Source organism: Aplidium turbinatum, chromosome 6 (genome assembly GCF_918807975.1).
Source record: "Aplidium turbinatum chromosome 6, kaAplTurb1.1, whole genome shotgun sequence".
Taxonomy (NCBI): Eukaryota; Metazoa; Chordata; class Ascidiacea; order Aplousobranchia; family Polyclinidae; genus Aplidium; species Aplidium turbinatum.
The window spans coordinates 14,202,579-14,227,558 of NC_137477.1; the positions used below are offsets into that span (position 1 = coordinate 14,202,579).

General features: G+C 36.8%; 1 protein-coding gene across 1 annotated transcript; it reads right to left on the bottom strand.

Annotated features, from left to right (window-relative positions):
- Positions 1-381: 381 nt before the first annotated feature.
- Positions 382-24,980, bottom strand: LOC145771631 (vesicle-associated membrane protein-associated protein A-like). Its single transcript, XM_082583352.1, has 7 exons — positions 24,928-24,980; positions 16,611-16,741; positions 15,817-15,969; positions 15,131-15,237; positions 14,084-14,158; positions 12,599-12,730; positions 382-4,814 (listed from the first exon to the last, which is right to left on the bottom strand). Exons 2-7 carry the CDS (start codon positions 16,672-16,674, stop codon positions 4,701-4,703), a joined length of 645 nt encoding a protein of 214 aa, XP_082439478.1. The 5' UTR covers positions 16,675-16,741; positions 24,928-24,980; the 3' UTR covers positions 382-4,700.

The window sequence follows — 24,980 nt, forward strand, 5'->3', positions numbered from 1 at the left end:
GTCCCAATATTAGTTTCGCATACTTATAGAAGCTTGGGACCATTGACGCAGGTCGGTTCACCGAGTTTTACAGTGTGTAGTTTCTGATCGTTAAATGATTGTTGTCTGTAAGTTATTTCATTGAATAGGTACCACTCAATGGAGAGCTGTCCCTGAAATGCATTGCTCAAGCGCACACCCGGAGAGTCGAACCAGCGCTGCTTGATCTTGAAGTTTCTTCGTTCGTGAAGTCAGGAGCTTAACCAACTGAGCTATAGGGCGGGCAATCTTTCCTGTTTCTGTAAATTCTCTCCTTTTGATGGAACAAATCTCCAACAGAGGCTAAATTTACTTAGCGAAATTTCAAACTGAATGTTTGTTTTGTTGGTCTACGCCAGTCGCTTGCAACAGTAATAGTGAAATTTTTATTTGAACCAGAACGCATTGAAGTCGAAATCATAAACAACGCCATCTATCGGAAACCAAGCAGATTTTGTCCAAGTAAGGTTTTCCGCTAGATGACGCACACGGCATAGCATAGGTGATACACAGACAAGCTCTTCGCAAAGCGATTCCCAAATTGTTCAGTTCGAATATTAGCCTAAACATACACACAAATATGCAGATTTCCATCCAGAAATGCTCTTGATGCATTGATACAGGTGATTGTAAAGAAACAAGCTACAAATTTCTTTTATTTAAAAAAAAACTCGTTTTTGTGAAGTTCCCATGACGTCGATGGTAGGCTACTGAAGTCAACCATTAAACTACATATCAAAGTTATCACTTCCAGCGTCGAATTGTCAGTATGGCATTTGCAGTAAACCTCACAAGAGATATCCACGGGAGTTGTTTGCGGAATAACCACGAGAAACAGTTTTTTTTTTCACAAATGTTTACATTTAAAATTGACCATGAATCGCGACACACAACCAGCGAATGGTAATAGAAGGTGCGACAGGGTTGTAGTACAATAGTACAAGGCCAGGCGGAAAACCCCTACTCCGGCTAGCAAAATCCCCTCATGTTACATTGATTTGACGTCTGTAGATATCATGTAAACCGGGCGAATTTTGCGAGCTGGAGGAGGCTACACATTTCTTGAAAATTTCATCAAGTAAATACTGAAGGAATTCTTTAACAGATTGAATTATATTTAACCCAAATTCATGTTTTAATTTGTTTTTCATTCTTCACAGCAAACGTACACTTAAAATAACAAAAGAAAACGTCGACAATCACCTCACGTCATAATACTACGTTTTTCCACATAAACGAATAGTTGAGACTTTTGATGGCAAATGTACACGGGGCTTACACAAGAGCTGGTTGAAAGTTCATAATATGGTTGGTGAAAATTTAGCAAAGATGGATGTTTTTTATGTAATTTTCTCGCCCAGCAATGCCCGAATGTAGATTGCACCAAGAGCGTTAACACAAGACCCAGGCAGCACATCAACCGTCTGCAGACGTTGAATCAATCTAAAAAGTGGTTGATTTGTTGTCTGGGGATACAGAAGCATAGCCTTCTGTTAATCAGTCTCGACGTCAAATCAGGACAAATCCATATGTAATAGGGTGTTTCAAAATTTCACCACTTTTAAATTTCAAAACGAGTACCTTTTTTTCTGATGGAGTTTTGGCCGCTGATTACGAATCTGGCATTATTTTTTCATTATGACGTCATCTTGAGGGTGCCCCACGCGATTTTTCGCGTTTTTTCAATATCTCGAAAACTACTTGGGCTAGACGTATGGAATTTGTATCAAATGATGCAGAATATACAATTTCCTATCTCTACTTAAGAGTGTTTAAAGTCGTATCTGCTTCAGAAAAAAAGTTATTTGAGAAAAACACTTTTTTATTGTTTTTACATCCATTCCATATCTATAATCTTCGAGCTATATGACAATACATTGTGACGTCAATTCGGTAATTGGTAATAACAATGGTAATTGTTTGTAAATCAACGATGATAATTGTTTGTTGACAATACGGGTCTTAAGGGATAAAAACAATTTCCAATTTGAATTTAGTTGGTCAGTTTTAAATGCAGTATAAGCAGGGATATGGCATGGTTGAGATCTGTTGAGGTTAAGTCTCTGATAGTCTCGAAAAAGTTACTTGGAAATACATTACCAACGTGTAGAGAAGTTATAGAGCACTATCATTATATTCAGCAGCTTTTAATGGATACAGACACTAAATTTTTGAAGAAAACTCCAGGATTCAATGATATCAAAGATGTAGTTATGAATGACATAGTTCAACTGTGGAGAAGAGCCAGCTTGCCTGCTATCGAGTTGAGAAGTATCCATACAAAACTGAAGCAACTTATTCACAAGTTTGCTGTGGCAAGAAAACGTGCCAAGAAATTGAAACTTATTTCAATCAGCGATGGCTGGCTCGACCAGCTCTTTGATATAACCAAGTGCCGGTGTGAAATACCAGATATATTTCAAATGTATAAAGGTTAGCTGATTTGTAGTTGCAGTTTCGACCACAGAGTTCCAGAAAAAGAAATTATGTTTCTGAAAGATCAAAGATCCGTTAGAAGAATGATTTTATCTTCATCCAAAGATGCACTGTTTAAGTGTTTAATATACACAAGCTGCAGAGTGTAATCAAGCTCAATCGACGCACCACGGCGGAAGATGATATTGAGAAAACCACATCCAGTAAATTAAGAGCTACAATAAACGGAGGCCTATCCAATTCTAAAGTTTTGTTCAATTCGTTGAGACCGCGCCAGCTCGATTTAAATATAAATTCTAATGAGAGCAATGATGATGTTTTGGAAGCAGAGACGAGTGATAATGTTAGGGACACGTCAACCTATTTCGACCTGGATTACCAACCTGCTCCCAAGCATCTTGCAGGAGGAAAAGCTTACCTTAAAAAACGTTTATTTTCGATCAGTACCAGTGACTGTGTTAAAGCAGACCGTCATTTAGTGTCGATTCGCCAACAATCCGATCTGCAGCGATCAACTGTTGGAGAAAAAAATATTTCTGCTTCGCCAACAACTGTACTTCGAAAGCGCGAGCAGTGTCGACTTGAAGCTTTAAATCAATGTGAGTAAGAGCTGAAACATGCTAAAGCAATTCAATTATGCTATGATGGAATAATCATAAACAAAATGGACAGGTACATCTTTTTGGGACAATTTGTGGATACAGGAGTCAAATGTGAAAAAGTTATAGCTGTGAAAACTTTTTTGGAAGGAATTTCGGTAACTTCTCAGACCATTTTTAACTGTGTTACCGAGCAAATTTGTGAGGATACTTTAAGTAAAATATATTCAGTTATGTCAGATACTACTGCATTAAACACAGGGAAAAAATCTGGTATAAATAAGCGCCTGGCCGATTTCTTCATGGAACGGCATGGTCGAGGCATCCACACATTGGAATGCTTATTTCATGTTAATGAAATATATTTCACTCATGTCATCTAAAAAATCGAAAATCACAATTGTAATTGTCATATAGCTCGAAGATTATCGATATGGATATAAAAACAATAAAAAAGTGTTTTTCTCAAATTACTTTTTTTCTGAAGCAGATACGACTTTAACCTCTCGTAAGTATAGATAGGAAATCGTATATTCTGCATCATTTGATACAAATTCCATACGTCTAGCCCAAGTAGTTTTCGAGATATTGAAAAAACGCGAAAAATCGCGTGGGGCACCCTCAAGATGACGTCATAATGAAAAAATAATGCCAGATTCGTAATCAGCGGCCAAAACTCCATCAGAAAAAAAGGTACTCGTTTTGAAATTTAAAAGTGGTGAAATTTTGAAACACCCTAATATGTAACCAAATAGCAGACATGTAATGAATTGTGATGTTATAAGGACAAAATAAAATAATTGACAATAGAGAGGGTTTACAGCGTTTGTCGTTTTCTTTACATTTAAGGGCAGGGACAGTGCTACAAAGCGAGACAAGAATTACAACAAAATTAGAGCAATTTGTAGAAAACCGGTGTCCATCTTGTTAATAGAGAATAAACTTGTAATAACGAACATCGATGCCCTTTAGAATGTGACAACGCTTTTCAATCTCCATTAGCCCGGCCAGAAAAATTCGCCACTTTTTAGATTGATTCAACGTTAGCAAACGCTAAATCAACGTAAAAAGAGACGAGTATTGCTGGCTGGGTGATAGCTACCCTGTTTGGTTCTGATAGTTTGCATTCAATCAGCATCAGAAAATAGTTTTTCGACATCAACATGTTTTCTTCAAACGTTATTTGTACACCACTATACAGTCAACACTACAACATAAGTGGACCACGGGTTTCAACAACCATGTGCTACGTCTTTTCAACGTTGGACAAGAAAGGATAAACAAAGTTATGTAACATAAAGTTTAAAATCTATGCAGTTGTTCAAAAGTCACACGTCAGTTTAACGTACTTTTGCACAAATCTGTGCATTGGCTGAAACAGTTCATTGGAACGATTTCAGATACCTGGGCAGAAATGCGTGGAATTATCTTACTTATGTTGGAAGAACAATAAACTTGAGCACATCGGCGGGGATATGTGAACACATTATTGCCTCGGCCACAAGAATCGCGGAATTGATAAACATAAGCAGCTGGTTTGTTTGTCAATTAGCCCAAGAAACATATTCAAAGTAAATTTTGTTGTTTTTAGGTTGGAACAAAATAAAAACAACGAAATTTATTAACAGAAAAATATAAATAGAACATTCAGAGGACTAAGTAACCGACGGCGACGCCGATTAATAAAGCGATAACGGCGAGCACGACGACAAGTTGCTTTTGTTTTTGCGACATTATTTTCAAGGCTCCAATACCGCCACCCTGAAATGCAAAGGAAAAGGTTGAAAAAGCACCGGCCTAACAGTTGCTTGTGGAATCATAAGGTGACCGCAGTGAAGTGACATGAAAAAATCACCTAGTTTTGATTTCGTTTATTCACACAATGTAGCATAGAATGTAGACAAGAAGCGGGTAAATGAGATAGACCTTTGATGGCATTACATACTGTATTTGAGATAGTTTCTGTGCAAATATTTGTTGACAACTTTTCACCATTCTCTTCTACTAAAAAGCAACTATCTTGTTGATGAAAACTTTTTCGTTATACAGTATATGCCTATAAGGCTATGCTGCAAATTAGTAGAACCACATTCTTTAAGTGCTCAAATTATATATAAAAAGTTTTCAGCACTGTCGTAAAAAGCGGAAAAGTGTATTTTTGTGACAGCTGGTTAACACAAGTAGAAGAGATCAAATCCATAATCCAAATTAGAAAGAATTCGTTTTTGAACTGCTTCTGGTGGGTCAAGACAAGAATAATATACAATCTACATACATCAAATTCTAAATGACGACCAATCAAATGAATTATTGATTACAAACCAAAAGTGAGCTCTTAATTTTTGCTCTGGTCATCCACTGCGTAATTGGAAAATACAGAGGATGAGGTGGCCACTGTACAATAGCCAGAGACGCAGGACTAGCTGATGACTCACAGTAACATTGCACAGTGGAAATGGAAATATTGTCACATCACATGACCTGAGACGACATTGATGATGATTATATACCTGATCTGATACAGACGTTGGCGACCATGGCCTTCCAAACATTCGGAATGGCCCGTTTCGGCTAGTCCAATTCGGCTAGTTCCCTATTCGGGTACAGTCTTTCTCGGCTAGTGCCCCATTCGGCAAATTTTTGAAAATCCAACCATAATCCTTCTGTAACCGAACATAATCCTTCCGTAAATCCAACAAACCAGCCGAAAAAGACTGCAGCCGAATCGGACTAGCCGAAGAGTAGCAGACCCCCAAATATTTGACATCCGTATAAAATCGTTGGTTTTAACTGTTGTGTTTGTGGCCAATCGATTCAGGTTACTTAAATATGTTAATCTTTGTTGAACTTTACTTCTTTTTCCTTACACCATGCCTAATGGTGCTACTTTTTCCAGATCCCTATGTCAGTGAATGTGACCTGGAAATTGCATCTGCCACCCGCTACTTGTTATAAACCTCGCTTCTGTTCTGCGAATTCCAGAACCTTGTTGTTGCTTTTCTTTTCAATTCATAAAATTTTCACCGTGTTGATAAAAAGTGGAGAGCAAAAAGTCTCAGGAGATTTAAGGAGGTTGAAATATATTGGGCAAAAAGTGATCTAAAATCAACCCAACAACAGTTGACTGTTGCACATGATTTCAATGTCTGGCAACAGCCCAATCTTTTCTCTTTTTTTTAATTGTGTATTGGAGTTGACTTCAGCAAAACATTACCAAATACTGCTTTGCTGAAGCGGCTGTCAGCAGGTCTTCAGAATCGCCATAAATTTAATAAAAGACAAAAAAGTGAAAAAAAACACAATTTTTCTCAGCTGAACAATGAACACACCGTGAACAGCTGTGAGATACAAACAAGTGAAAAAGTGTGTAGTTCACAATCAGATTCATGTGAAGACGGCGACAGTTACGTGGTCACTACCGGTCAATGATAGAAACTCGGCACAAAAGTGGCAAAAGTGTGGTTTAAAATGAAAAACCGTGGTTTGGTTGACGTTTATATAATTTCGCCAAATAACGCAACACTGCATCTTCGTGGGTAAAAGTCTTCAAAAAGCATCCAAGCACCGTATTTATTCAACTGCAAGCCGCCACCTTTTGTGGAAAACCACAGGAAATGGCGGTGCAGTAAGCCATTACATATATGTACGCCTCCGCGTTGTAGGCTAAAAAGCGGTGAATTAACTTTTTACAGCCACCAAAATATGATATAGCAGCATAATGGAAGAAATAGAATGTTTGCTCGCTTGAATACAGTAGTGTCTGCTTTTTACCACCGTGTTTCTGTTACACAGTGCACTCCCGCTACTACAACAGAAATTTTTTTATGGCCAACAAAATATAAACCAAAGGTTCCATATGAATTGAATAAATACGGCTGGTACATCTGTATAACTTGGTGACGTTCTTTCAACGCAATACGTGGAAAATACTCACAGACAATTTAGAATTATCGGGAGATCGAGCAGACTTCGGCTTCTGCATACACAAGATACGAAGCTGTTGTGACAAAAGAACAGTTGAAACTGTGCTCATTTTATCACTCTAGGTTCAGAAGTTTCATACAATTTGTCATTGCTGCAATATTTGGTGACGTTGCAATGTAGATTGATGAACCTTGTTTGACTAAAAGGCACCGCCGCCCACAGATTAGAAAACTAAACAAGCTCAGGAACGTGGATAAAACAGAAATCACAACATATGGTTCAATTCTAGGACGTCTTTCGCAAAGACGTTCTCTTCCTAGTACAGTAGGCTACTGTATAGTAGGGTGTACCATTTTGCAAAAAGTTTTTAGAAATTAGTGCGGCTATGTATCACGGGTTTCCACTTTTGTTAAAAAGTATTTTGGTGGAGTTTCAGAATTTTCCCGCCAAAACTGTGGTTCTGCCGCCATTTTGAAAAAATGGCGACCAGATAAGATATCATGAAGATCTACAGCCTTAAGCTTTCGCAATGTGATCATGTAATATGTCGATTACGGGGTTTTTGGGGTCACAGAATACGAATCTGAAGTCAAAAATGCTCTACGGCAACAATTTTGTAAAGTGAGTTTTGACATATAGATGTGACCACACTGTTTTGGACTGCAGATTTACATGAAAAGAGCATCTTATTGTCATTTTAACCTTGAAATGCATGTATTGTATGCAAAAATTTTTCTAGTTGGTGTGATTATATCAATAAATTTGAGGGAAAAATGAACATGTACTTTCTCGTGTAGGCTACTTCAGATCCAAAAAATATCTACTAACTAGTCTACAGTAGCCTGTATATTTACTTAGTTGCTAACCTATACCTACTTACTAACTAATGGGCAGCAACAGAGTACCCCACGGCAGACCGAAAGGTTCGAAAAACAAAAGTAAACTCTCCCAACTGGGTAAATGCTTTACTTCTACACGACGAAGATCATCATAAACTACAGTGACTCAAAGAGTAGCTAGTGATCCTACCCAAGTTACAGATTCAGATCAGTTATGCCACTGAATGAGACGGCCGGTGAAGCATACCGGTCATTGGCACAAACACCAAAAGGAAAGTATTTCCTCATTGGGAACACTAGCAAAGACTAGATGTTTCTAAGCTTCCTAAAAGCTCTGACGTTCTAGCTAGGCTGTTGTTCCTCAGAGACGAAAGTCACAGAACGATCAACCAATCCATCGTGATAGCAAGGGAGGAAATTTGCCAGGTATGGAAACATCATTTTGGCGTGGGTTTGGTATTTGGTAAGAAGAACGAGAAACAATCTGGATCAGAGAAGGAATCGTACAAGGTTATTGTTAAAAATGCGGATATAGACCGGCATCTGAGAAATTTGTATTAAACTTGGTATCAACTAGAACTTGATTCTAGGCGTGAGAGGAATAAAAGTGATTCATTTAAAAAACGTTAGCGTGATATGGAAAAAAAGCTCAAGGATGCTCTGAATATGTAAGACTACTTCGCAGCCAATTATCATGCATTCTGGTATCATTGACTGGGAGACAGATCTGGAACATCTGAAAAATCAACTCCAGCGAGATCAATTAGGTTGCGCATTGTGCACAGATGCTCTGCAGAAGAGACGGGACTTAGCTAGAGAAAAACGACACAGTGCAGCTGGTGAAAGGTAATAGAAAGAGGATGTTGCTGACAATCTTAAAACAGTGAAGTTGGAGTACAGATGAAGAAACACAAAGTGACAACTGGAAAACTCCTAAAAGGAAGAGAAAGAAAATGAATATTATGTTGCTTACAGCTTTAACATCTGATCGACTTGGATTGAGCTATCGGCAAAGAACAATGTTCGTGGCTGCTGTGGCTCAAGCGTCCGGCATACAAGTCTGATACCAATATCTCAGCCACAACAGCTCATAGACTAGCTAATAAGACTAGGTCCTCTCACTGCCAAAATATCAGAGATGAGTTCCAGGCCCCTGATTTGGAAATAATTCACTGGGACGGTAAGATTCTGAAAATGAGAGGATATGTTTCATCAGAACGGTTAACTGTGTATAACTGTATATGTGTCTGGCGTTAGTTTTGATGATGAAGGTAATGCAGAAATGAAGCAGCAGTGCTGGGAGTGAGATACCAGACGGCACCGCATTATCTCAGGAACAGGCCGTAATAAAGTTGGTAGAAGACTGGAGAATGAAAGTTGTCATTGGTGGTATGTTGTTTGATACGCCTGCAGCCAATTCAGGGAGGTGGCAAGGTGCTTGTACATTGCTGGAGGCAACAATTGGGAAAGCAATTTGGAACTTACTGATCAAGAGTGGCTACAAATGCCAGTATCAGAATGGAAAAACTTCTAAAATTTATAAGAAACTAAACAAATTCACTTTGAACGTAAGGGTGGTCAACGATATTGCGGAACGCGGGATTATGCTATTCACTGATTTTATTGACAGGTGCAAAGGCACAGAAAACAGTTCTCAGATTACAAAATGCTACGTTAGCCGAACTCAATTGTCAAAGAAATTCGTCAAGAATTTAGTGAATTGGGTGTTTGCCTCTGGTATTGCGTTGATGATAAGGAATAGCATGCAGAAGAGGGATGGATCATGTCTGAGAGTGATTAACTCAATTTGTTTGTAAATTAATCGTGTTATTATTTCAAAAGTTTGACAATAGTTCAGGATTATTCATTCTGGCGTGAGGTATTCTTGGTCAGGTTGTATCCATGTCTGTAAAATTTCACCATTAATTTCAAGGGGTGAAATTTCACTTTGCAAAATTGTTCTCGTAGAGCGTTTTTGACTTCAGATTCGTGTTCTGTGACCCCAAAAACCCCGTAATCGACATATTACATGATCACATTGCGAAAGTTTAAGGCTGTAGATTTTCATGATATCTCATCTGGTCGCCATTTTTTCAAAATGGCGGCAGAACTACAGTTTTGGCGGGAAAATTTTGAAACTCCACCAAAATACTTTTTAACAAAAGTGGAAACCCGTGATACATAGCCGCACTAATTTCTAAAAACTTTTTGCAAAATGGTACACCCTACTGTATAGTATACTGATAAGAGCAAAATATGACCTAACATCAAGCTAGAAAAATTGAAAGATTCCACAACAAAGATGTGAAAACTTCAGAGACAGACATAATGACGATTTGACAACCATATACCAACAGCTTTCATCATTACCTACGTTAAAACAAGGCATGCAACATTAGCAGGTTTGACCTAAAGACAGTTCACAATCAAGTGTCAAAGATTTAGCTGAATAGAAATGATTCCTGTGAATATTCCAAGAAGACAGGTCTCGACTGTCTAGTCGGAAAATGCAACTACTTTTCGAGTCAGACACACTGTATGTGTAGTGTATATGATTTGTACCCAGTCTTCGAAATTAGCCTTGGCAATTGCCGACGCAGATGCATGAATGGCGCATTAGCGTCGGCAATAAAAATGCCGAAGCCACACGAGCGCTTGCAAGGACCACAAGATTACAAAAAAATACTAATTTTCTTAGACTACACCAGTCTAGCATGTTGATTCAATCTTACTATTGCTGGATGTTTTATTTGGGTTACTTCCTAATTCGCCGGCGCTTAGACACGTGCCCAGCTGGGAGAATTGAATCTCTTATAGAAATACCACCGTATTTGCATTGATTTAACGCCAGTAGACGTCTAATTATTGTAAGCATCACCTCCTTATTGCGCCTCGCTTTCTGTTATCTCGTCCAGCTGATACAGCATCAGATGATACCGATTCTGACTAGTTCTTTATCAAACAGACTTTGTGTTGCTCGCAGTGTCCCAATTGTGCAGAAATTATGTTAGCTTATACGTAAATCGAGGCAATCTTCTCGCAGGGAGCTATTAATTTGTTACCGGTACTTGGTTGAGCAAATAACGTTATTTTATGATTATTCAACCTCGCTATATGTCGAATTATTGTAAAACAAACGTATATTTCTTATTGGGCATTGTTGTTACGCAATAAACCCGCTGGGAAAATTAAATCCATTTGTGATAACTCGAACGTTGAATCAACCCAAAATTAACTTACCCCCCCGTGAGTTATTTAACGTGAATTACCGTAACAGTGTGCGTATCGCGTTGCTCGCTTTATCGCTATTTTTGGTATTATTACATCACAACAAATCAAACAATGCGGTCGTGATAGACTACTCTAGTATATTTTTCGCTTCTCGTTTTACATGTTTTGGTACAATCTTTTCGTAATAAATGTTTACAGCAATTGCCGAGGCAATTTCAACTTATGCCGTTTGGCCTCGACAACGTTTTTTCCGAAGTAAAAATATGCTAATTTCGAAGACTGTGTACCTAAAATAACGATTTTTCGATAGACCAATCAATGTATGCGGTGATAGAATTGAACATGCAAGTAAAGACATAAACAATCTGAAGCTTGGCAATTGTGCGGAGCACGTCCTTTAGGTGCAGACAGTTAGGTGCCTGCCAAATAGGTGCGCACACTGTGGCGTCAGGATATTTAGGTGCGGCGCCCGGTCATTTACATGCTATTCCCAATAAAGTTTATTTCATTATATAGGTGCTTGATCGTAATACTGCAGACAGTCAAAAACGCCCATTTGCTAATTATAATCAGCAAGTTATATTATGTAAGACTAGCCTACCATACACAGCTTGCATTGACGATATTTTGTTAGTTTGCAACAGCTAGGTTACTTATTTGGATAGGTTTAGCAAGCACTGCACACTGATGTTTTCAACTAAAATTCACTTTGTAACACAGCAGGGAAAACTGTCGCATAATCAAGCATTTCTGATAAGTGATGAGTGTAATTTGACACACCGAATAGCACCTAAATGACCGGGGGCCACAGTGCGCCGGACCTAAATGTAAATATTCTGACGCCACAAAGCGTGCGGCTATTTGGCAGGCACCTAACTGTTTGCACCTAAAAGACGCAGACCCCAATTGTGGGACATTAAAACAATGATATTTTTAGCTGAGTAAATCACTAAAAGTATCACTACCTATTACTTTTAAACTGAGTCTGAAAATCGCTGTTAGTGTGGCACAAGTAGTGTATCTATCAACTAAAATGTCACTCTGGGGCAACTTAACTCCACCTTAATGGAATAGCTCAGCCAAGACAGACCTGGGTGCAACTTAATTCAACTGCGCACCGTGCTCCACTGAACTGGTAGATGGCGTCCTCCGCAATCTATGAGTGTGGAGTAAAGGAATAAACCGCATGCCATAAAATCAACTACATAAAATAAATTGTGAGTTCGTGACCTAGTCTGCTTGATTCAGAATAAGACGACCGTTCGAAACAATGGCTGTTTGATATCTGTCCTTGCATTTAGTCCGATTACCGTCATTGCTTGGTTCAAAGATGGTAAAACAGAACCAATTGAACCTTTGGTTGGAGAAGATAGTTCAAGCAGGGAATCTTCTTCCTTATGTTATGAAATATACATGACATTATAAAAAACGTAAATGTGGCTATACAACAAAGTGTAGAAAAATTAAGGGTATATCAATATCATAATAAGGATTTTTTGAAAAAATATTCTAGTACTGAAAGCTATTGAAAACATCGTCAACACATTTCACCTGTGACTGTCCCACTTCGTACTTGAGCTCTTCGTTTTCAGTTTGAAGTCTTTTACATTCTTCCATCAGAGATCGTAATTCCTCTTGATTTCCCACCCCAGTCTGGAGGGAAGCAGCAATTGCGCTCTGGATCTGTTTATCACAAAATCCGGTTAATTTCGGGCAAACCACACATTTAGTGATGAATTGACAATTCCCATGAATGTTAATCGAAGTAGCCAATCATCTTTTCAACGCAACAAAGTCCAGTGTGTGACATTGTCCGGATGTGAGCCTGTTTTCTATACTGTATTATAGCCTTCATAAGTTTTTTGCTTGTATTTTATGTCACACGAAAGTCTATATATTTTTCGACGAGGCTACAACATTTGAGTTTTATTTCTGTCGTATGATATCGTTTAGTGCAGTTGTATAAGAATCGTTTTCAGCTCTTGTGTAGCGAATGTTCTGTCGATTCTATTAAACAAGTTGTACTTGTATGTATTTCGACTTTGAACACAAAAACATGAAATCTGAAAAAAATTGTTGTACAGTATTTCTTTGTAAGAAGAACGCTCCTTGCTACACAAATCAGTACAGTTAAGTAAATTGGCCTACAATGACATCTCAAACCGGCAAAAGGGTATTGATAGATTGATAGAAAGAGAATCACTCGGTTTTGTTTCAACATTTGAGCTTAACGCAAGGGTCTGTAAAGTTACAAGTCGTGTTTTAACAGACACTCAGTTAAAAACAAAGCGAAAACATCTATATATATATTATATTGTACTTTACACGCAGTAGTGCGAACATGCATTCATTATTTTAGTTCAACATGCTGCAGTCTTATTTTTTAGCATTATTCATTATAAAAGAACCCATTTTGCAACTACTGTATAGCGTGTAGCCGTGTACTGATGAAGACGATACTGAGCGAGGTTATCAGTCATGCTATATTATGATAGATGCCGTATTTCCTACTAAAAAACGGCATTTTTGCCACAGCTTAATTCAATATGTTAAAGCAGAAATTTTGGTAGCGAATGCTTCACTTCCTGACTATACAGTGGTTGCCGCTTTGTGGAAGCAATCTAGCTCTCGAATTTCAGCCCTTTCTAATGTAGTAATACCATGAAACCGTAAGTAGAATTACGTCCAGGAATGAACAGAAGGTGTGCAACTGTAACTACAAGGTGCAATAAACTTTTGAATTTTGATGTAATCAAAGTCGAATGTATTTGAAAAAAAGCATTTACAGGACCACAAAACAAGGAGAAACTGTCGAAATAACGAAAGCCGATATACGTGAATATTAATGTGTAATTGTGTATTGTATAATGAATTCTATAGTGTTCTGCTGTTCAGTTTAAAACATGGACATGATTTTGAAATCGGCGACACAAAATCACTTTTAAACTATTATAAATTCTGATATAAGAAATTTATTTAATTATTAGCCAGCAATATCATTGTGTTGATTCAACATAAACTATGTAAAGCACTTACCTCAGCAGAACCTTCCCCTTCAAACACACAGCGGAGCTTCGAGTCCATTAAGTCATTTGGTGCTGCTTCAGCCCACTGAAAAATAGATTGCAACAGCAACGTACAAATATACAGGACAGGTGCATGATACATTTCATGTTCTTGGTGATTTGGTAAAAAATTAAGAAAATACTGAGCATTCTTTTCAAGAATTGTGAAGTTCGCAATTGCAGTAAAGTCTCATGACAAGTGGCTGTCACGAATACTGTTCGAAAGTAACACAGCAAACAATCATCAACATTCTACTGCAAACTAATTTCTACAATCATCAGTCATCACACGTTACTACGAAATCAACAAGTGGCGATGCAAAACAACCTTTTATGCAGCATCAAAAAGTCGTAAACAACAAGAACATCTTCTAAATATACTCATTGGCACTCGCAACAGAAAAACTAGACCTTGCAGCTTGTATGGCGGCCACCAGCCTACATCTGAAGCACCATGCACTAGTTCTAGTATACGGTATACAATTACAATGTATATAGACCAGTGGTTCCCAACCTTTTTTGGTGTCGGGGCCGAATTTCAAACTTCAAAGTACGTATGGAGCCGCATGAAAACACTCAAGTAATTAACGTGTGCTTTAGCGGATAGCCTATGTGTGCTTTAAGCGTGCTTTGTGGTAATTGGTATTGGTTGCAAATTATTGGGCTTGTCTTTGTGTTGATTTGCCTGTTTTGGGCTTGTTTCTTAGATTCACTTTCTTGTTTTCAAAAAAACAACCTGACATCACTGTGTAAGATGTAAAATGAAAATTTCACTGACAATGCAACCTCTACGACACAACGACAATACAGTTTGTAAACAATTTTGACAAGTCATAAAATAATCGCCCTAGTTATTATAAATAGATTTTTTTTTATTTTTTTGTGGGATTTTCAGGGGTCAACGAGAGCCGCAAGAAGGCTAGCTTGGAGCCGCATGCGGCTCTAAGAGCCGCGGTTGGGAATCACTGATATAGACAATACCAAAACAGCACTTAATTGAGGGCTAAAAATTCTGTACCAATTTTTCAACATCTTCAACTGATCCAGGAGCAAAAAGCGACTGAACCATGAACTTATGTTTTCCCCTGTCTTGAGAGATGTCTCCATCCATCGGTTGAAGCATCACTAAAAAAAGGAAAATACAGAAACCATGAAATTAAAAGGTATGGAAACATGTAATTGGCCTGAGTACGTTGAAGTCAGTCATATGCTATGTTTCAAGAAAAAATATGTAATAACATTGCAAAAATCTAACACATTCAGACAATGCTGCAAACAATTAGCGAAGAGCAATTCTGGCCAAATACCATGAACGCATATCTCTATGCACTTATGCAGTATAATATTACCAAATTTACTAAATGGCAAGACTGCTTAGTTCAAAAGTAACTGAGAACAGAGGTAGGCTACTCCAAAATGATGCATGTCATTAAACGGATTACACTTCTCTACAAGTTGCTGGTATTTTTTCTTAATTATTAATGTGTATGCAATTGCACAACTGCACATGTCAGTCAAATAGTTACAATTAAACTACAAACACGATAAACTCAACTTAACTTACATGCATCGGTAAAGTGTGATGGACACTGAAAAAGAGGCCTCTAAATGTTGAGAGTGTACATTAACAAAATGATAGAATAAGAAACATATGAAATACGGAACTTTTTACTCAGCACCTGATAGCAGCATGTGTTTGTGTACCTGAAACATCAATTGTTCCACTGGGTTGAATAAAACCACTGTTTGGCCGCACGCAGTATCTTCGTGGAGCTGTTGTTTTTACTTTAAATGCAACACGCTTGTCTGATGGGTTTGACAGTTTTAAGTGAGATGTTACTACATCGTTGAAGGGACCTGGAATAATACAACTGAAATAAAGTTTGCAGAGTTAATGGCCTAGTGGTCTTAGAACACATGACATTGAAAGGTAAAGGTGAGTCCCATACTTGAATCCAAGCATCGGGGGATGAGAAGATAAGGTTCTCATTATACTAAGCCTTTGGCACTAACGAGAGTAGGGTGGCCAGTTCCTTTCTCTCGGCCGCCTTTACTTCAGCAACTACGCCTACCCAATTTATTACACCCTGGGACCTGGGTAGAGGTGAGCGGTGTTTTGTGAACAACCAGCATAAGCCGGGAGTCAAACCAGGATTGTATGATTAGAAAACGAGCGCCTTTCCCGCTGCGCCATCCCACCGCAAATGACATTAAACCAAGATTTTTAAAAAAATTTCTGTTTATGTAATTAATCAACTCTCAGTGGATGTTTCAAACAGTTATCCCAGTGACTACTTTGGGCTACTGGGCTATGCCAGGTTCAAAAATTCTAGGTTATGTTTATGAGTGCGATGAGTGCGTAAATCAACCACACTTTAAATAGGATAAGTACATAACAAGATTAAATATTCTTATTTGTAAGTACATATTGTATTTATAAAAGGTCCAAAGCATACATATATACAATGAAAGAGGTATATAAGTGATAAGATTCTTACCTACAAATTTCAGCTCAGAAGGTGGATTAATTTCCAAAACTTGAGGTTGCTTTTGGCGGGCCATTACAGATGTTTAAGTAATGAGCAGCAATCAATCTTTTGACAGACAATAAACTTACTTTGTGAAACCTCTACAAAACATGGAACAGAATTCAGGCATTTAGTTAGAATGTGGCCTGGATTGGAATGTTAAAAAACTTTTTTTATACTATTTCCAATCATTTTATACATTTTTTTAAGCAACAACTCTTTTTCATCAAGCATAATCAAGAACTGCAAATGGGTCATTCCATGCCAAATGAGCAAATGGGTTACACCACATGTCATAGATTTTATCGAAATTTGGCATACTTGTAGACGCCAAAGAAATATTAAGAATGCAAAAAAAATTTTTGGAAAATTTTAAATATTAGTAGAGTTATGGTCATTAGAAAAATCACCATTTTTGCCTGTTCCGCTTCAGTGATTTTGTCCAATTTTTTATTATCTTTCTAATTTCTTAACCTGTGATCAAACAAAATGGCTGAAAATTGCTAAACATACATTTAAAGACCCAAGGAATCCAAAAATGTAAATTAAAACGTTGACAGAGAACTTCTTGATATGATTATAAAGGTTTCAATTTGCTACATGCATTTTTTGGAGGCCAAACTTTGGGGGCCTATAAAAAAAATGGGTATAAAAATTAAGAACTGAAATTCACATATTTTATACTTATATCAATACTCTTTCATTTCAAATAAAAAATATGAATTAATTTTGATAACTACTATGATAAAAGCTAGATTTTCTGACTTGCAAATTTTGTATTTTTTTACACTCATTGTTCAAGATTTTTGTCTATGACATCACAATTTACATTATTGCTTGTTGATGACATCACAATTTACATATTGTTTGTCATGACAATTGTTATGTAGCTCATGAATGAATTAAATGCTAGTAATGCATTTAGGTTTAGTGTTCAATTTTAGGTTGTCCTATTAGCACTACATTAGTTTTACTTCTACAATAACACAATTATTCATCACAGCAATGCGGCATTGCAAAAAAATGGAGAAATTGTGGCATAAAATTCACTTTGCTAGAAGCAGTGGGTTTGTGGGCATTGGTGGACTTGCAGAAACAGATGAACATGTTTATTATGAACATTAACATTTCTCTGCTTCAAGCAGATAGATGGGCTTTGAACACTTGAACAGTGGGAAAAGTATATTTCCTGGTTGCAAGATCTGTCGAGTATGTTAGGAATAATACATTACTAATAGGACAACCTAAAACTGAAATCACAATTAAAAGAGTACGGTAATTAACTCTACAAGTTACCACTAATATTACTATGGTGCATGGCCTACAACACTATAAACCTAAGTGCATTATATACCAGTATTCAATTCATTGATGAGCTACATAACAATTGTCATGACAAACAATATGTAAATTGTGATGTCATCAACAAACAATAATGTAAATTGTGATGTCATAAACAAAAATCTTGTACAATGAGTGTAAAAAAGTACAAAATTTGCAAGTCAGAAAATTTAGCTTTTATCATAGTAGTTATCAAAATTAATTCAATTTTTTTATTTGACATGAAAGAGTATTGGTATAAGTATAAAATATGTGAATTTCAGTTCTTAATTTTTATACAAATTTTTTTTATAGGCCCCTAAACTTTGGCCTCCGAAAAATGCATGTATCAAATTGAAACCTTTATAATCATATCAAGCATTTCTCTGACGACTTTTCAATCTATATTTTTGGATTCCTTGGGTCTTAAAATGTATGTCTAGCAATTTTCAGCCATATTGTATGATCGTAGGTTAAGAAATTACAAATATGACAAGAAATTGGACAAAATCACTGAAGCAGAACAGGCAAAAACGGTGATTTTTCTAACGACCATAACTCCACCAATGTTTAAAATTTTTCAAATTTTTTTTTTGCATTCTTAATATTTCTTTGACATCTACAAGTATGCCAAATTTCAATAAAATCTATGACATGTGGTGTAATTTTTCAAAAAAATTTGCTCATTTGGCATGGAATGACCCAAATGGAACTGAAAAAGTGCTAAATAACTTATTATAAATGAGTTTATTGTAGTTTCGACATGGTTTTATATAAAAGTCAGAAGTGTGGGTGCACTGAAGACACTTCTGAAGACATAATATTCCTAGCTGTTTGGACAGGGGGATATTTTAAATAAATCATATTTCAGGTACAAAATAAATCAAATATAGTTATTACTATCTGAAGCCTTTACAAATTGTTTCACCTAATGGATCATCAGAAGGTCTGAAAAAACATGCAACCAGTAAAGAATCGATAATTCTGAAAAGATATTAAATGTTACAACTGTAATTTAATCTGCCAAAAAAAACCTCTAAACCTGTACTTCCTGAGAAGATATTAAATATTACAACTGTAATTTAATCTGCAAAAAAAAACTCTAAACCTGAATTCCTGAAAAGATATTAAATATTATAACAGTAATCCAATAACAATTTGTAAAGGCTTCAGATAGTAATAACTATATTTGATTTAATTCGCTCTGCTTTGCCTTTTTGCTTGGCATTGAGCACTTTTTGTAGTATTAATAGTTTTCATTGTTTTCAGGTACAAAATATGTATTTTGCAATAATGAATCTGCAGTGTATTACTTTAAAATCTAGCAAAATAACTTTTACAATTATTTTGTAATATATTTGCAATTTTAAAATGATTTTTTGGGTCATTCCAGCTCAATTCACCCAGTGCTGTTAACACCACCATCACCGATTTACATCAAATTTGGTTTGTGGTTAGGTTTTGGGCAAAAACGAATAAATTTTAAATTTTATTAAAATCCGGCCAGTGATTTTGGAGATATGGCAGAGATATGGCGCTGTGAAATTTCGTATTTTGGGGGAAAATTGGGGTACCCGGCTTACTTCAAAATGCCATTTCTCAGCAACCACTGGGTGTATTTTAATGAAATTGGTGTCATTTTGCAGGAAATTGGTCAAGGATTTCATTTCTGTGGTTAATTTTTAAAAATAAGCATGTTTAGAGGTAATGACCTTTTGACCTTTGCTTTGACCCTGTGGATCACGTGATACAAAAAACTTGTTCACATGAAAAATATTCCTTGATACCATCTCTATAACATATGAAAAAATGGGAGAGGTAATATTTTTAGTTTAGCCATAGTTTTCATTCAAAGAGGACAATATCTGTGAAATTTTCATAAAATCCGGTTAGCTTAAACCTTATATTGTAGAATAATTTTTGCTGCTCTTGCAACAACAGTGTACCAGCTTCATTTTTAATATGAGAAATTGATTTCGCCATACTGTTATAGCATGGTCAGTCTGATAAGGTATATCGTTATCCATAGGCGCCGAGTTTTCAAAATAGCTGGGCGGGCGAACACATACTGTCACGTCATTAAGGTTATTTTGTGCGTTTTACAAAAGGGCGATTTTACTAGGTTGTTGGGCTAGCCTAGTTTTACATTTAAGTTTATGTCTCCTCTAACACGATTTGGAAACAAGTAATCATACAATTGGTACGCAGCAACGTCTGGTCCTGGTAATTCAGTTCCGCATATTTTTTGTGATTGGTATGTGCGGGTTGCGGGATGAAACTTGCGAGTTTAATATCAGTGACGTAACAAACGCAACTGTGATGATTGAGACGACAAATTTAGAGCATTTTGGCAGCAGAGTTAATTGATAACGTTGTTTGGGAGAAAATTACTCCTTTGAAGAACAATGCTACAGTTTTTACACCGATTTAACATCTGGCGATGTTAAAACGATGTAAAAGCAGTGGAAATCGCAGTCAGACTTTTGCCGCAAATGAAATTTCTCACAGGTTTGCGCAATTTACTTGATTTATAGCACTGGGCTACCAGTAGCAGAGTTGAGACAAACGGCGCGGCTGGACACTTTTGCTCCTTTAACGGCGAATCAACGTTGTTTGACGTTGCATGAATGTAACAATGGCAATAATTGACAAAAACTAATCGCTTAATTAGTAGGTCTAGTAGGGCCCAACATACAAGGAATTCAATTTTTCAATGTCAAGCCTGACCGGATTTTGAAGCTTGCAAAGAAAAATTGAAAAAAAGATTCTCATTGGCAAAGACAATAAAAGGAACACTAAAATTCCACAGATTGGTTCCGATTTCTGAAACAAAGTTATTCGCGTACAATAGGGTGGAGTGAAAAAAATTTTTTTTTTCAAATCAAAAAATCAGATTAACCAAAAGTGGCGCATGGACCTAAAACCAACTTCTGAGAAGGTTTTGGGTTTGTGCCACCTACACCCAGGTGGCCCATAAATTTTAAAGGTCATCCGAGGGTCAAATTTCATGAAAATCCCATAACTTGGAAACCGGTTAAGCTAGAATGTTGGTTTTTGGCTTAAAATTTCCAGAAAGTCCATGTTTATATATGCTCTAATGCAACTTTTGTCTCTATTTTAACCACATAAGCTGATAATAATAAAAAATGACGTTTTAGTTTGAAAGCTATATAACGTTAAGAAGTGAAAATGCTATATTTGAACTATTTGCACCAATAGTTATGTGTTAAGGCATAATAGGTATAAACTGACTAAGTAGACTACTGCTTAAAATACTTTCTAAGCAGTTAGTACAAAGGATATTATGCAAGCAACAATCATGGATATGTGACAAAAAAACTCAATCCCAAAAATAAGTAGCAAAGCCTCATTATGCAATAATGTTACTATGCTATTTGATATTCAGTTTCAAAATTTACATCTTTACTTTCCATGAAATTGATAAGAAACTACTTACAATCAGGGTCGCATTATAAAAATTATCATGTGGTGAAAATTTCCTACAAAGTTTTTGTCCAGGAATAGCTTTTAGGTTTTTATTTTTCAGAAATAAAGCGTGGGCAAGATTGATTTCATGAGACCTCTTTGGCTTTTTATGAGACCAAAGTCTTGAATGTGTGTTAAATATGTCACAACATTTTGAAAAACAAACCGCATAGTTGTGCAAAAAATCTTTTCATGGTGAAAACATTATGTTCCCATATTGCAAGACAATGTCGTCATCCAGTTCAGCACGCATTTGTAAGATTTGCAGTTGTTCTTTATCAATTTCTTCAAATGAGAGAAAGCCTTTCTGGCGAATTTGAGATTGTTTATGACATTCATCATTTTCATTCAAGTGCACACCAATTGAACAAGGGATATTATCCATTACTAAATTATACACAGCTCTAGTATAGGCTACTGATAGATAGAATAAGTGCTTAATTTCACCTGTAATGTAGAACATATGACACTTCGTTTTCGAATTACTGATAACTTTTTACTCAACCATATGCAAAACTTAAATTCACTAAATTCAAATAATATCATCTTTCAACTACCAAAAATGACTTTTCATTTTTTCGTAAAGTGTCATAGCGGCTCGGAATATGTGCACAAAGTGAGACACATCAAACAGCAAAAATCTCCATGAAGGCAACTATTTAGAATGTTCTAACCCAGTTTTTTAGACTCAGCACCCTCAAAAATGGGGAAATAGCATTTTACTCCATCGATTTACTGTAAGGGGGAAGCCGTAGAAGCTCAAATTCACTGAAGCGTGACACAATTTGGACCTAGTGGCGGAAATTTCAAAATGCGATATCTCCAAAACCGCTCAAGCTAGGATGCTCAAATTTGGAGAAAATGATTTTTTTTAGCTATTGGAATCAGTGTACCAAGTTTCGTAAAATTTGGAGAATGTGGGTTGACAAATTGGAAAAAAATCGTTGATTAAGGATGGACTGACCCGCTTGAGATTCGTGAACTGGTGAGCAGTAAACTGTTAAGGATTAAAGGGATACTAAAGGAAAAACCTGACTTGGCAATTGTACACGTTCTTTGTGTTTAACATGCTACCATAAAACAATTTTCAAAAAGTTTTTGCCCCATTGCGGTCTGATCAGCATTCCGCGCCTACTTTTGTCAGAGCTTTCAAAACGAGAATGGGTGTGAGCAGCGAAGCGTGTAACTGTACAGTCTACGTTACTATAGACTAGCGATCAGCTGATCGAGCAATAGTTGTTACTGCGGGCGATTTAACTGTAAGCTATGTATAATATGTATACATGTACATCAAAACATAGATTTCAACATCAAAACATCAGATATGGTAACATGGCTTTTGTTATTGTTGTCGATAGTGATGTATTCTCGTGCAGTGTTTCCACTTTTTGGTCATTTTGAAAAAATTAAAAATAAATGAAACATTGGACTTTGGGCCTTGCCAGTGCCATAGAAAACAAATTGTTTTCGGTAATTTTTTTTGAAATGTATTCTTGAATGTTCAGTTTACGCAATTTTGAAAAATTTGATAAAAATCATAGATTCAAAGTAACACAGGCTTTAATTAAGTTATTTGCGCGCGTTAAGGACTGCTCTCTATTCAACGGCATCTAATGGATGGAATAGTTCCACGGCAACAAGACTTACGTAACAATCGGAAACTACAATCTGCCAATCTCGGTGACCGAGCCTGCGTCAATGATTCAAAGCCTCTACTATGCGAAACTGCCAGGATTAAGCTCCGCAAGAAGCTTTTCCAGTCCGAGGATAAAGATTCAATCAATCAATCATTTTATTTTTTGTCATTAACGCGTCCGGGACGAAAAAGATAATAATTACAAAAATCGATATAAACCTACCAGCACGTTAACGAACAGGAAAAGATGGCAAAAGCTTGAAAGGTTTAAAATGTGCCTGACTGAAAAATTATGTAGTAGGCTAGCCTATATATCAGTAGTTAGCACGGCCACAAAACCCCCAAAAAAAAAAAATAGCAAAAAATAAAACAAAAACAGAGAGAAACACACATGTAGTAATGAATGACAGCCTAATGAAAAGTGTTGTGGATTGAATTTGCCAGTTCCAATATTGATGTGGATGAGCAGTTATAAAATCAATCAAAATCAACCGTAAGCTACGGTACCGTACCATGATAATATCACGGCAGTGGCTATTTGACCGGCGCCGGTCTTTGAATCTGAAACACTATTTGACCGTCATTACGTCATTGCCCAGTCACTTTTTTTCTTTTTCTCTTTCAAAGCAAAAGATGAGAAGCGCGCATATAAGTTCTGAATCTAATTATTTTATTCAACTTGTTACGTGGCGCGTGTGGTACGTCGCCGCTTCCTATTCTAGAGGGACTGAGTTCGATACTACCCAGAAGCGTTCTTTTTTTTAAACTAAATTTTGACCCAAAGTGCATTTTGTTGAGAGCAAAAATGTATTGCTTCGTTCGGCAAACACGGTCACATCAATCAATCATTTTATTTTTCGTCATTAACGCGTCCGGGACGAAAAAGATACTAACTACAAAAATCGATATAGACCTCCCAGCACGTTAATGAACGGGAAAACGTGGCAAAACATTGAAAAGTTTAAAACGTGCTTGAATTGAAAAATTATGTAGGCTATATACCGTATCAGTAGTTAGCACGGCCACAATCGGAAAATTACCCAGAGAAATTCTCAAATTCCAGCAAATTAAAAAAACTCTAACTTTATTACTCACATTTGAAAAGACATAAAAAATAATTAAAAACTGACTACAAAAATGCACTTCGTGTCAAAATTTAGTTAAAAAAATAAAAAATAAAAAAAAGAACGCTTCCGGGTAGTATCGAACTCAGTCCCTCTAGAGTCGGAGGCGGCGACGTATCGCATGCGCCACGTTACGAGTTGAGTAAGATGGTTGGATTTAGAAGTTATATGCGCTTCTCGTCTTTTGCTTTGAAAGAGAAAAAGAAAAAAAAGTGACTGTATAATGACGGTCAAATAGTGTTTCAGATTCAAAGACCGGCGCCGGTCAAATAGCCACTGCCAATATCACACAGTTGTAATGCCCATTGAAGCAAGTTAGCACATACACATACCAACAAAACATTCGTTCACAAACACAATAAATCTTTTTTCTTTTAAAGTGAGTTGGTTAAATGGACCAATCGAATCAAAACTGGAACGAAGAAGCTTCAAAATCAAGCGGCGTTGGTTCGACTCTCGGGGTGTGCGCTTGAGCAACGCATGTTAAGGACTGCTCTCCATTCAGCGGCATCTAATGGATGGAATAGTTCCCCGGCAACAAGACTTCAACAATCGGAAACTTCACTCTGTCAATCTCAGTGACCAGGCCTGCGTCAGTGATTCAAAGCCTCTACAAGTATGTGAAACTGCCAGGATTAAGCTCTGCAAGAAGCTTTCCCAGTCCAAGGATAAAAATTCAATCAATCAAAACGTCTGGCAAATAGGATATACGGTATCTTACCATGTCATCTGTAGTACAACACTACACAAAATTTGCATACCAGCTTGTACTTT

What these genes read in the sequence shown, in the direction of transcription:
- LOC145771631 (XM_082583352.1), bottom strand. Translation starts at nt 16,674, where the DNA reads ATGGCCCGCCAAAAGCAACCTCAAGTTTTGGAAATTAATCCACCTTCT. An exon ending in TTCTGAGCTGAAATTTGTAG is followed by an intron (nt 15,970 to 16,610) that starts GTAAGAATCTTA and finishes GTATTATTCCAG; the next exon opens with GTCCCTTCAACGATGTAGTA. An exon ending in TGGAACAATTGATGTTTCAG is followed by an intron (nt 15,238 to 15,816) that starts GTACACAAACAC and finishes TCCTTTTTTTAG; the next exon opens with TGATGCTTCAACCGATGGAT.